The 14,540-nt window shown below is 40.0% G+C and overlaps 1 protein-coding gene across 6 annotated transcripts in view; it reads right to left on the reverse strand.

Annotated features, from left to right (window-relative positions):
* The window catches only part of gbf1 (golgi brefeldin A resistant guanine nucleotide exchange factor 1), an 84,239-nt gene that overhangs the window by 38,391 nt on the left and 31,308 nt on the right, over nt 1-14,540 (reverse strand). For all 6 annotated transcript variants that reach the window (XM_034607938.1, XM_034607936.1, XM_034607939.1 and 3 more), the window contains exon 4: nt 4,653-4,784. In XM_034607938.1, coding sequence (XP_034463829.1) covers nt 4,653-4,784 — 132 coding nt within the window. The remainder of the gene's footprint in view (nt 1-4,652; nt 4,785-14,540) is intronic.

Raw genomic sequence — 14,540 nt, forward strand, 5'->3', positions numbered from 1 at the left:
TATTATATAACTATATCTTAAAGAGGTACTCTCTGTTGTATTTCCATTAAGCTAAGGAGGGCACAAGGGGGAGATTAAATAAAGGCCAATATGACCCTGATGACAGCATTGGATTACTTTCTCATACTTAAAAGAGCACCTCCAGAGCCACAAAAGATATTATACCAGCGTCTACAAAGGCAGAGCACCGCTCCCTCCCTCTTACCTGTAAAATTAATTTTACCTGTAAATCTGGTGGAGTTCAAATAATAAAATATATATATTTTAAAAAAAAATCTTTGTTTTATCTTTTCTTACCATTTTACTTTCATAGCTTTATCTTTTTTTGTTTTCAAAAATGTTTTTATTCACATGTGTCCTTTCAAAGAGAGTCTGCTGCTGTCATTGCTATTGCTGAAAGGCTTACACCAAAATGCTTGAACAGTTTTGTCAGTGTATTATTTAATCCATTTATTTGCTATACCACTTATCCTTGAGGGTCTTGCAGGAGCTGGAGCCAATCCCAGCTGACACTATGCATGAGTACAACCTGGAAAGGTCGCCATTCTATCACAGGGCTGACACACATAAGCTGCTTTCAGACATGTAATGAACTTCGCAGATCGTCCGTATTTTCTCCTGAACGCAAATGCGGTTTCTGCCGATTTTCTCCACCTGGCCCCCTAGTATAAAGTCTGTAGAAAGTCAGGAAAATCCGATATGTAAACACAGCAGGGGATCCCCATTGGATTCACCTTTAGCAAGTGGGGGTGTTGATGACGCTTCTTAACACGTGACAGACCCAAAAATGAAAACAAAATTAAACAAAAAGAAAACCAAAATATCCTGGTGAAAAAGCGGTGTCATACACATAGAAGACACCGGTGAAGATGTTAAAAGAGTTCGTGGCAGGGGGTGCTGTAAACATGATCATGTGATCACTGCAGCGGAATTAATACGTTACTTCCTGCATCCCCCTGCTGCACCTGGCTGCTCCAACCCCCGCCTGAATCCTGCAGAGGATTTGTTACTGTTACAAAACGCGTCTGTGTAAAGAGCCTCCCGCTGCGCTGTGCATGTGAGAAAAGCAAAGTCCGGGTAAAGTCCGGACCTAATTCTCCTGTCATGTCTGAAAACGACTACAGACGCCAATTCACACTCACATTAAAGGTGACACCAATTAACCTAACCTGCTTGCCTTTGGACTGAGGAAGGAAACCTACGCAGGCAACAAGAAAACATGCAGAGATACCGCAGCCAGCCAGCAGTTTCTAACCCTGGTCATTCTTGTTGTGAGGTTAACCACTGCACTACTGTGCCACCCCAGCCCTTTGTTTCAAAATCAATTGCTTGTTATGCATTTTCTTTTACCATTGGCTGTTGCTTTTTTCTTGACTGAAAACTGTGTTTTCCCTTGGATTTTTTGTCTGTGGAGGTTGTGTAGGAGGTATTGCTCTTTTCCTTGTTAAACCGTTTTGCTACTGATGTTAATTATGTTCTTTGGTATTTTATTATAACAGCCATTTAATTTAATGACAATTTATTCAACCTCAGAGTCACAGGCAGGCTACAGCTGCACTCTAAGCTCATCTCTTCTGGCAGTGGCTGCAGCTTAAGCCTCTGCTGAGCCTCGCTCTGAGCCATAGGTGGGCTAGTGACCCATGTGGCTGCTAGCAGCGCAGTGAGGGGCTTTGCTGACTGTGCTGGGCAGCAGAAACAGAGGGAAAATGAAGGAGGAACGGGGGAGGAGTGATGAGCTGTGGGGAAGGAGAGGATAGAGCAGAGATGTGGATGTCTGTCAGCACTAAGGCTTAGTTTGTCGCTCCTTCCATGCCAGTAGACCTCAGGCCACAGATTTTGAGGAATTACCTCACACTAATAGAAATGAGTGAGTGAAATAACTGTGTGTGTGTGGGGGGGGGGGGAACCTTTCCCTTCCTTTTGGGCCGTAGACATGCCAAAAAACTAAAAAGGGAGGTAAAGTGGCTGCATTGGACATGTTGGCAGGACAAGGGGGAAAATGTTCAGGGTGACACCTTGAAGGGGAGGATCATATTTAACACAGCACCCAGGATGCAGAGGGACACAACCGTCGGCTGCAGGCTGTTTTCTCATTCAAGACTTAGAGAGGCATAATGTGTGTAAACTTAAACTGAACCTCGATGTAAACACGCTCCATCATTTGCTGAAAGATCACAAGACATAAACTGGTTACATGAATCATTTAGCGAGCATCACGATCAATGCAGTCATGTCCACTGAGAGAAGCCAATCAAACAATGTCTGTCTTATTGCAGGTAAATAAAACAAACTGATTTGAAAAGATTACACACAAACCTAATGCTGAAGAAAATAATTTAAAAACATCTAAATCCAGAGGACCAGGCCATAAAAGGTCTTAGGTGTTGTTAGGTTTTTTAAGTTCTTCTTAGCCAGGAGATGGCAGTACTTGACAACATCAGTGCTGTGCTTTCTGTCCATTTAACACATCAACTCAACTATCCTAAAAGCAATATAAATATATATATATATATATATATACACACACACACAACTTTGAACAACAATTATAAGAATTCCTGCTTATAAATGTAAATAATATTTGTGCTTTTTGACAGTGCAATATTCCTATTGCACAGCTGATGTGAATGGGTGTTACATGAACTACCAATGTCCAGTATATCACGGGACATTATTATTGTACAGCTTATATTCAATTCAATAAAGTTAAATTTTATTTGTATAGTGCCAAATCATAACATACATTATCTCAAGATATTTTACATCGTAAGATCAAGACTTTAAATATTCAATATCAATACTTGTGCAATAAGTTGGAATAGGGTTGGAGCATCGTATTGTCCTAGTTAGTTAGAGATACCTATCTCATTTGACTTTGCTTCATAACATTGTAATTTTTCCATTAGGATCCCATCCATCTACCAACATACCCTATCTATCAATTACATATATTCTATTATTCCTATCTACTGACCTATCTAACCTAGATTTATGGAGTAAGAAATAAATATAAAATAAAATATAAGAAAATAGGCATTTAGCTTCCTCTGGGAGATTCTGACACATTCTTCAGATTAGGTTTTAATTGTCTTTGAACTCACATTCAATAAAGTTTGCTCATAGCTCCACCCCAGCCCCACCACCAAGAAAAAATGGATACATAGCTAAGTAAAACACGAGGAGAGGTAAGTGTGTTAACCGGCTGCTGGAGACTGATCTGTTTGAGGAGCAACAGTCAAACTGAGATGCAGCAGCTTTAATGGAGCTGTTGAACCACTGTGATATTTCCTTATATTCACTGAGAGTGAAGAGTAGGAGCCTTGTGAGTGTTAGAGTGCTACAGTTGTGCATCCCTTAGAGCAGTGCAATTGAGTACTGAGTGCTGGTGGTGGTGGTGGTGGTGGTGCAATGGCGTCAGGATGGGGGTGGTGGGGATAAAGGGGGGCTGGTGTCAGGTCTGGACTGACAGGGGCTCTGGGACTCAGACGGCGATTTGTGAGGTGATCTTTGAACAGCTATTGCGTGTGCATGTGTGAGCCTGGGCAGACAGACCTCTTAACTTGTACCTCGAGGAGCTTCAGTGTCAGTCTGGAAAGCATCAAGTCCTGCTCTTCAGTTTGAATGAAATTCACAACATCCTCAGTCCTCATCTTTTGTAGAAAATGTCTCACATACAAATGCATGGTATTTTATCTGGTTTAACACTTAAATTGTAGAAATAAAAGACCCAGATATGGAAGGTACATTTCCAGCAGCTTTTTTAACACTGTACAAGATCCCTGCAATTTTAGACTCCTATTTAGTTTAGTAATGGTTGCAGCTGTTTTGACACCACTGTAACATTGACTGCTATTTAGACTAACATCTGGTGATGCATGCTTATTTCACACTTAACAAAACAACTGGCAGACACTGGGCCATATTTCCATGATGAGGCTAATGAGGACAGGCAGTGCTGTCCATATACCAGCATAACTTCTCTGCACTTATGATGAGAATAGACCATTCCTATTCCTGGCATTCCTGGACTGACCCAACATTGAATGAGCAAAAGAATAGTCCAAACTGTAGCTTCCCAATGGAAAACTCCAAACTTTTGAAAGTGCTTAGCTGATACACCCTCCATATAAATCCGAATTCAGAGCACATGCAAATAAATAGGTGCAAAGTTGATCTATTAGTTTATGTACAAACACTATAAACTTGTCAAAGCCCCTCTCAAAACAAAAAAAGTTAAGTCTGAGCTACTTAGTAAAAAATCAAAGTGCTACAAAAAGAGTAACAGCTGCTGAGTAAGCAGCAACTGTTCAGAGGAGTCGACAGAACGGCCAGTCTAACACTGGTTCGTGCAGTGGTTAAGAAAAGAAGATATTTGAAGAATAATGGGGTAGTAGCAACTGTATACTATCCAGAGATGTAGCAACATCACCTATTATGAATGGACTTACAATTATTAGGCCTTCTTGTGTACCACAACTTAAGACAAGCAGCACTAATGCAAGACCTTTGTATTAGACTACTAGGTGTTACTTTTAACTAAGTGTATGCACACATGTACAAAGATATAAAATATACAGTACATGTGGGTACTTCCAGGGAAAAAATGTACCCCAAAAAATGTAATAGACAATGCTAATATTGAGATCTCTTACCGATGAGGCCGTAGGAAAGGAACTTGTTGACAGAGGTAAGGGCAAGTCCTGTGATTGGTCCAGTGGTGTCCTCAGAGCGGACCACTTCCAGGAAAGGCCTCAGGAATATGTTGGGTTCAATATCTGACAGCTCTGAAGGAGAAAGATACACAAAACAGTCATGACTTTGGTCATCCTGGACCTGACTTTTAGAGTAATTAACAAATTTCCATCTTTATTCAATTCAATCCAATTTTATGTGTGTAGCACCAAATCATAAGATACACTTTACATAGAAGGTCAAGACCTTAACAATCATAAAGAAACTAAACAGTTCCCACAATGAGCAGCACTTTGGCGACTGTGGAGATAAAAAACGTCCTCATTAACTGGAAGAAACCTCTAACAGAACCAGACTCAGTGTGGGCGGGTCATCTGCCTTGACCGGCCATCTATATGAAATCAGTTTGTAGAGTTATCACTTGGGTATCCTTTAACTTTGTGTCAAGCCCCATGATCAGGTCAAAACTTATCTGATGCCTACCTAGACATTATTACAGCCTTAAGTAGTGCTGGCAGAGGAAATGCATGTTGCCATGCTAACACACTAAATTAATATGGTGACCATGGTGAGCATGTAACCGTAACCCTGTATCTTTAACATGAGACCCTAACTTTCTACCTGCTTAAAATCAGCATGCTAAGCTTGTCATTGCGAGCATGTTACCATGCTGATTTACACAGAGCAGCAGGCATGGATGTAGACTCTGACTGTAAAAAGTAATTGGAGAAATTTGAACTGCTTTTGACTGCATCATAAAAACTGTTTTGTTTAGAGGTGGAACCATTCTCCAGAACTGGCTCAGCTTTGGTTCAGAGTTTTTCAGAGTTTTTCAGCCACGGTCCGATTAATACTTTGTGGTACCTGGGATAGGGGATCTGCAATTACATGGTTATTGCAGACGTGATCACTCGATCATAATTTGACCAACATTTTTATGTGACACATGCATTTGAAAGAAAAAAATAGGTGTAATGTGTAATATTTAAAAAATGTACATCCTGCCCCAACTTAAATTACATAACACTTCAACAGACTGTAGCTTGGAGTTGAGGTATTGCAATTCCGTCGTCCCGTTTTGTGATACAAGCTTGTGGATGTTTTGTATCTTGGTCTAAATTTCAGAATCAATAACTGCTAGTTTTTGGTAAAAGGAGCCTCTAATATCAAGAAAAACTCATACGCCTCTATAATAGAAATGGTAGAAACGGTCCTTTAAAAATAATATATAAATAATCATACACTTCTATTTTTAAACAACACTTTAAATAATGAGCCATTATATAAACAGACCACAGTAAAATATCAGCTATCAGAAGCAAACCATAATCATGAGCTAAGCCCTACCTATTGAATCCTAAACTTTATTAAACCCAGCTGGAGTTATCAGTTCACAGAGAAAGGCACTTCGCTAGGCATTCCAGTCTGGGAACCACCTTTGGCCAATCCACCCTGACTTCACTGGTCTCGCTTTCTTTCGAGAATTCAGAGAAAAAAACGGGGTCAAGAAGGGGAAGCAAAAATACAAAACAGGTAAAACAACAATGGGGAAAATTAGTGGAGTCACGCACGTCGCTGGGAAATGTTGTGCCAGAGGAGCGCTCGCCGCAGCAATACCATGAGGATTATGGCTTTCTTAAGAGCAACTCCACTCCAGACAAGAAAAAACAACTCGGACATCAAAAGCACAGAGGAGAGTGTCCAACCAGTTTCCAAGGTGCACATGTGATGGCTGTGAATTACTGTGTGATATCCAATATCCCTGCGGCTTTGTTTAGAAATCAAATATGAAACAATTTGGCAATTTTCACAGTCCCTTCATCGGCCGCCAGGTCACTTTTAGGCCTCGCTTTCAAAAGTAAAGGATCTCTTGCTTGCTGCTTGTTGGAATATTTCCTCATGTGGTGTTATATTTTAATAAGTGTTACATCTGAGAGTGTGGAGCAGTTTTGGATGAAGGATGACACCAAGTCTAAATTTAGCAACGACTGCCCCCCCCCCCCCCTAAAAAACCATAAATTTAGGATTTAACCAAAATAAAAATAAGAATCAGCGTTAACTTCAGAGAGTGAAACAGCTCTGCTGCTTCAATCTGTCCATCAGCTGCCAGAAAACTTTTTAAATAGGGTTTTAGTGTCCCATTACTTTACAGTGTGAAAAAAAACATGTAGTAAGGGTGGAATGAGGGCGCTCAAATGAATCTGTCAATAGATCCTGATGAAGACTTCATCACAAGCGATCACCCTGTAAGTGCTGTGGCTGCATTCCCAAAGTCCACAGATTGGAAAACTCAATTGTGTTGTATTGATCCGGCTGGCCATCGGTGAACACAGGGCTGACTGGAGAAGTCTGTCGGTGGCCACAACCAATCTTCTTAAATAAAGTCTAAATACAGGCTCTGTACTTCAACTCAATCTCCAGGGCTTGGGGAGTGAAATGAAATAAATAACGATGGCTGCGGCCATGGTGAGGCAATCATTCTATAACCAGGTTGACCTCTGGCTGACATTGACCAAAAAAGAAAAAATGCAGGATTAAAGCAGCTCACCCAGCTGTGCATGTTGCCATCTGAGGGCTGGGCTTGTTGGGTAGCAGTCCTGATTCAAGAGTGTGTACAAGTCCAACTCAAGTTTACTATAACTGGTTAAAAAAGGTGTGTCAAATGAGCCCATTGCCATTCACCATGAGCCAAATCCTATCTACCTTCACCAGGCTAGAGCCCCGTCTTTCTGCTTGGAGCTGTAGAGCGAGTACCCAGCCATGTGTGGATTACCTCTCCAAATGACCCCACCAAAGAGTCCGAGAGAGAGCGGGAAGGCGGGGGCGAACCTTTGCCCCAGGAGAACGCCTCAAGATGAGGCAGGCTAACCACAAAACAGAGGCCATCTTTAACACATGCACATCTATTGGCAGTGGAGCAGAAAAGGCTTAGGACACTGGGAGCAACAACAGGAGATGTATCTGAGCTGCAGACGCACATTATTGTCCACACAACACAGGGGAAACACGCACAAATAACATCAAGAAATGAGACTCACACAAAAAATATCCACCCCAACCAACCACACCATCTCAATTTGTACAAATATTTCAACGTGGCGTCTCTGCTAAGACCCTGCACTTTCTAAGTAAAGTCAAGAGTTATACAAACAGGCCTGTCTTCCACAGGATCACAGTGTTGCGGAGCTGAGCACGAAGAAGCAAGAAAATATTGAGTTTTCTTAATGGCCAACACATCACAGAAGAGAAGGCTTATATTCTTGTAGTGTTGCAATTGCAACTGAGGAACTTTCTAGTCTTACAAAAAGCATGTGCAACAGATAAAAACACAGATTTTATCTAAATAGTACTTAACATGTATAAGTGCCAAGAACTGAAACTTACATATAACATTCTAAAGTTAGACTACTATAATATACATCTGTGGCTTAGGTGCTGTTAAGAAATCAAGGTTATGAGTTATCTTTAGAAACTATCTACATATGGTCAAATATATATGCACTAGGGCTGCGGGATATTAGGTAAACCTGCGATATGCAATAATGTTGTTGAATATTGCGATGAAAATATGACTTGCAATAAATAAACAGTCTTTCTGCTTTGGTTTCACTACTAACATAGACCCCATACTGACCACATAGTAGTCTATGCAGACACTGAAAAAAGACAGAGAGAGAGACAGAGAGAGAGAGAGACAGAGAGAAAGAGAGAGAAGAAAAGAGCGAGCGGGAAGGCTGATCAATGCACTGCTCTGAATCAGGGTTTAACGAATTCAAGAAAAGTATCGACCATTATGTGATGATCAGTGTTTATATTAAATAAACATATAAACTGTAGCGGGTCAGAGACGTCAGCTGAGTCTAAGAGAGAGAAAGAGGTGGAGTCAGTGTGTGTGTCTGCGTTCCTTTCCCTTCAGGTTCTGGGACTGTCATAAATAAGCTACGCAATTATTTTATATAATCAACCGCCCATAATGATGAATTTGACCCGGGACAAACGTGATCACTAGACGTTTCCACAGTAGAATTTAGTGGGGAGGGGGTGGCAAGAAATTTGACGGAGCCGCCTCGCTTCTCTGTTCTCTCTCTTTTCTCTTCTTTGGACATTGAGTAATTGAGGGAAAAACCTGTCAACGATTTGAATATATTAAATTTATTATCTCCATCTGATTGGCCAAATATATTGACATGCAGAGCGCAAATGCATTGGCACATGGAACACCATTTATCACAGTTCAAGCAGTCTTTTGCAATATGTACTGTATATCACGCATGTTGATATCGCGATGATATATCATGCAGCCCTAATATGCACCGCAGTGTTTGTACAAAGTTTTTCCATCATAGATTAGCAAGTTAAAAGGACTTAAAAAGAATTGTGTTGTTTTATCCAACAGTACAGGACATTTTTCTACCTTCAACTTCAAGTTTCTGATGTCCCCACATGGTTCCATGTAACTCACAAAACTGTCCAATAATTGAGTTTACACTTGCCACAGTTATTGTGAAGAAGAAATTGACTACAATTAAAAGACATTCTTGTTGACCAGTATAATTTATAATCACATCATCAAAATATTTTGTCGAGGTATTTTGGACTTCCTTTATTTATGATATTGCGAACAAGGGAGGGTAGAGAAAGCATGAATAACTTTGTAAATGACAGTAAAATGGCATTGTAGATCCATGGCTCTGTGACTGCTAAATATATTAATAGGGGTTCTGTCCTAGATGAACATGTATAAAATCAATGTGTCTGTATGTAGACATCAACAGAGGAAATCCACAAAGAAAAACATCTGAGACATCAGTGGAGTACACTGACACATACTTCACAAGCTCTCAGTGAAAACGGACCAAATGAAATGACATCTTCTGTAAGAGAGGCAGGGAGAGGGGGAGCAGCAGATGAGGGGTGGGTGATCCCTCCCCTCCCCTTTGATCGACGCAGCGGCCCACAACCAAACACTGATGGTTATTGATCTGGGCTTCTTCAGCTACTAAAATTAAGAGTCAGGGTCCTTGGTTGCAATGCCAAGGCTCCTCCTGCTGAGGAGAGAGACAACGCTTTAACAAGACCAGCAAGGCTAAATGAAATCCAGGGAGAATTCTACTGTTCATCTGCTGAACAAAGTCCTGCACGACAGTGTTCTTATCCATCTGTCGGGAGAAGTTTGATGAATGTCAGCCTGAGTAGCTGTCGGCCCCCACCCTTCTTTCATTCATTTTTCTATTTTGCCCTCAGTCCCTATATTCTCCTGAATGAAATTGACACTTGTAGAAGGGGGCAATTAGGATTGAACAATGCTATGGAGCTCCATATGGTCATTTCAATAGGCCACAGTGGTATTTTATAGATGCTTGGAACAATGCTACTGCGCAAACTAAACAGGCAATTTGAAAGCCCTAGAGAAATTAAAACTTTTCCAAATGCTTGGGAGGATGGCTGTAATGGCTACTGCAAAAGAACATTTCCTAAAGGGCTACATGGAATATAGTTTGCATTTGTATTTACAAGAACACTCTAACTGGATTTTTCACAGAGATGAGGAAGCAGAGAACCAATAGCCTTACTGGCACTTACAAGCTCCTGAAGCCTTATCAATTACCAAGTCAATCAAAAGATGTCTTCACATGCCTTCTTGAGAGAAATAACACGTGTAACGGTTTAATCTGACTACAGTGAAAAAATGATTCTTTAGATCTTTTACTGTTAACCATACAATTTTCAAATTTCTGACAACAGCATCCAGGTTATAGAGCCTACATTGAACCCAACTCTGAAATGGGAAATGCATTATCATGTCAAACACAGGAGAAATAATACTGCTTTGTTATTTACTTTATGGGGGATCAAAGCAGCTTCCATTTATAAATATCCTCAATGATCCTCAGTAAAGAAACACAGGAAAGACGTCCAGATGCCATAACACTGTAGGTTTATGTTATGACCACCAGTTTTTCTTATTCCAAGTCTGATTAGGAGAAATTGTAGTTTTCCTGCTAGTTTTGTAAAGCAGATCGGTGTAAATTCTTTAATACCCATGAACATTATCAGCAGTTACTGTGGAGAAGAATAGGGCTGTAGCAAATTCAGCCAAAACATACCTGCAAAATGAAAATGTGTAATTTATAACCGTTAACTTCCATACTTACATTTTTATATATTCATTTTTAAAAGCAGATTCGTTCTGCACAGATGACTCGCTCAGGGGAATTTCAGGTTCATTCAAGTTTCTGAGGTATCTAAACTTCTAGTCACCTATGTTTTAATAGAAAATGACATACTCCAAAAATGCTGCCTGAAATTAGACCTTCCAATTCACATTTCTTCCTGTTGGTTAGAGTTTCTGTGAACTATCCCTTTAAGTTTCTGGCCTGTCTCTACTGAAACTGATGAATAAAGTGGACGTCCGTATTCTACTTAAAGGAGTATGCCAAATAAATAGTTTTTCATTACCATAAAGTTTGGGAACTTGTTGTATTTAAGAAGAAAGTTTGAAAAAACAAATTGCTTTGGCATGGCCCACCAATACTGGTATAGAGTACTGGTATGAAATACTAATATTCAGCTCCCTCCCTGAAATATGTTCCTGTCAGGACAGAAAGCCTCTAAAACAACTTGCAGTGCCCAGATCTACAAAATATCCAACAAAAACAATGATTCTACCTAAATACTTTGTTCGGTTGAAAGACAATTCCTTTTAGGAAATTGTGTTTCAACAAAAAAAAAAAGCAGAGCCAGTAAAAATAAAGCAGGTGCCCTCAAACAGCATGACTTCATTGCCAAACCTTGCCTTGGCTGGAGCCTGCCAGCTTTGCACCTGTTATCCTGTACATAAAATGTATTTTCTATGCTGCATATTTTGCACTGGGGACAGGCCCCAATGTCCACTTTATGTTTCACATTAACAGCCTGCTCTGTGATGGATGAACATACTTTACGCTCAGTCTATTTATGAATTATGGATGTTTTATCATGCTCAATTTAAACCTGTAAAGAGTGCACTTGAACATTTGTGTATGAATGTGGTGTATATATATATATAGTAGGGGGATATTTTGTGGGACTGCGACTTCAATGCAAAAGTAATTCATCAGGATATATTCTGTGTAACATTCCTAACATAAATGTATTCTTCATGGTGAATATCTATATCTTTTACTAGAGCTGACAAAGCATAAACTGTTTCTTTTTCATTTCTTCAGATGATGCAGAATCATTCCGATTCATTTTGATTTGATGTTTACTTGTGACACAGTTAAGTGCACATCATATTAAGTGATATTATCACCTGTATTTACAGACAAACAAACAGTAGAAAGCAAAATCATTTCGATCCCATTCTTTAATGAGCAAGAAGGTTAATTAGGACAGGATCAGAGGGGGTAGAGTAGAGAGGTTGGGGGGATACAGGTGGGGTAATGGAGTTTGTGGGCTGGATTTCACACCATTCACTGGTGAATAACACCATTCACAATTGCAGGGAAAGAATGGAGGACCAGTTTGGTGAGGTAGTAAAGTAACTGCAAGGTTGAACTTGCAGAGACAATAATTCACAGAAGTGCAGGGAGTATGATGATTTTGGCTGACATGACCACCAGATTACCAACACGCAAATTTTAAGGCTAATACCAATGTAAACTAAAACTTAACATGTACAACCACTTATGGGTCAGCATATGCACCAAGAACTTAGATATAAACAAGTCTGGTGTGTTTTCTCCTCTTCTAAAAATGTTGACATGCTGGTGGTAATATGCATAACTGAAGAAGAAAGTGATGATGAAAAATCCGTTAGTTTGCTGATGCTACAGTACAGCTCCATCACATTAGCTTTTGGCAGGGGGCAGGTAGTGAACTCCCTTGGCAGATAGTTTGGCCTGCGCATCAGGACAATAAACTCTGCTGTTGTGTTTGAACACAACAGCAGAACATTGTGCACCTTCCATTGTTGGTATATTCACACATTCAAGAACCATGAAACTTACTTGACAATAATGATTTCCTAGCAACTCAGTAACGAGTTAGCTTGTCTAGTTTATTGGCCGAGCCCACAAAGTTGCTGTGTCACCATATCCAATCAATGAAAAAAAAAAATATGCATAGCTGCTTCATTTCAGGTCATCCAACTCACCTTACCAATCTCCAGAACATCTCAAGACACTGCTGGTGGTTGTATTACCAGTTAAAAGGTATTATTTTATAGCTGGAAATAAGTAATACGACAAAAACACAAAAATAGTACTTCCAATTCAACGCCTGTAGCTGTGCTGACATATGAGTCAGAGATATTTGTACCAATGAGGCAGAATCTGTGCAACGCTAAACAATAAGGGCTAATTAGCTGTCCTTCACTGATGAGCAGTGGCATTTGTTCGCATTGCGGTGAACTAATTTAGTAAGCATGTTGTATATCAGCAGTCAAGGCTTTACTGACGAGGGAGAAAATGACAAGGCACCTATTTTTAGCTTTCAATTAGTTAAATTTGTTGTTATTCATCAACTGTTAATAATGCAGATACCAACTTTATTACAATTAACTTGGACTGATAAAACTTGCCAGTTGGTCGGGCTCTACCTCAGATACAAACAGAGCTATTGAGGGCCTTGAACTGAAAAAAGAAAAAATATTTATGAAATACACCCTTCTCTGGAGAAAATAACGTCCTGTTTAGAAGAAGAATTTGTCCAATAAAGTGCACGAAAGAGTCAAATGTCTTAATAAACATTTATCTTGGTTACAAATACTTAAAAAACTCTAATGTAAAGGATGTCAATGAACATTGTTTGTGTTGAAAATTGACTATACGCTGGGAGTTGATGCGAGAAAGAAGGCAAAAATAAGTGAGATATGGAAAGAGAGAAAAAAGACTGAGGCAAGGCAGCTAACACAGAAACAAAGCTCTGTGTGTGTGTGTGTGTGTGTGTGTGTGTGTGTGTGTGTGTGTGTGTGTGTGTGTGTGTGTGTGTGTGTGTGTGTGTGTGTGGAGTTATCGTCCTTATTTGTTTCACCTGCTGCACTCCTTCAGCTCCCCACTAATGGCATTCCCCTGGGGTAGGAGAGATTCCAGATACCACGCGCTACACAGACCAACTCTAGTGTGTGTTCACACAAGACACAATACACCACTGCCACAGAGGCTCAAAACCCAACTGCACTCTACTGGGAATCACACACAGCCACTGTTAGCACACTGATTTGGTGTTTGAAAAACTGCAGTTGAATGGAATATGGTCTCTTCACATCAAGCACAACACAACCACAAAACGTTATTTATATTAACTGGACTTTTTATGATCAAGACATGTAGTTACAGTGTGACTAAAGATCAGAAAGAGCGAGATGAGAGATCATGACTCACTCTGAACATGCATTGATGCTAATGGTGGCCATACAAATATTTAGATGCTTAGATAAAAGTAAAAGGCCAGAACTTCAGTTTGATAAATTAAAATGGCCATTAGTTCCAGATGTGAGCTAACGGATGTCAAGTTCCTCAATTCTAATGTTTGATGAGTTCTTCATTCTTCATAAAGCAATTCTTTATAAACTGCCAGATTTTGCAACAGGGTTTGGTTGGACATTCTTTTAGCAAAAGCACCTAACCATATTAGCCCTCGAAGCTAACACACTAACTATGCTAACAACTTATTATGTTGCTGCAAATTCATCACCTTTAAGCAGAAGGCAGAAAGTCCACACAATACACAACCACCACCATCCTCATAGCACGAGGAAGACGCTGCAGATCCGATCTAGAATTCCATTACTCTGGCACTCCTCCAGCCCGAAATCCCTCCAGTACTACTGCTGAACTAAGTCTCAGGGCCATGGTCAATTTTCA

Source organism: Hippoglossus hippoglossus, chromosome 15, assembly GCF_009819705.1.
Source record: "Hippoglossus hippoglossus isolate fHipHip1 chromosome 15, fHipHip1.pri, whole genome shotgun sequence".
NCBI lineage: Eukaryota > Metazoa > Chordata > Actinopteri > Pleuronectiformes > Pleuronectidae > Hippoglossus > Hippoglossus hippoglossus.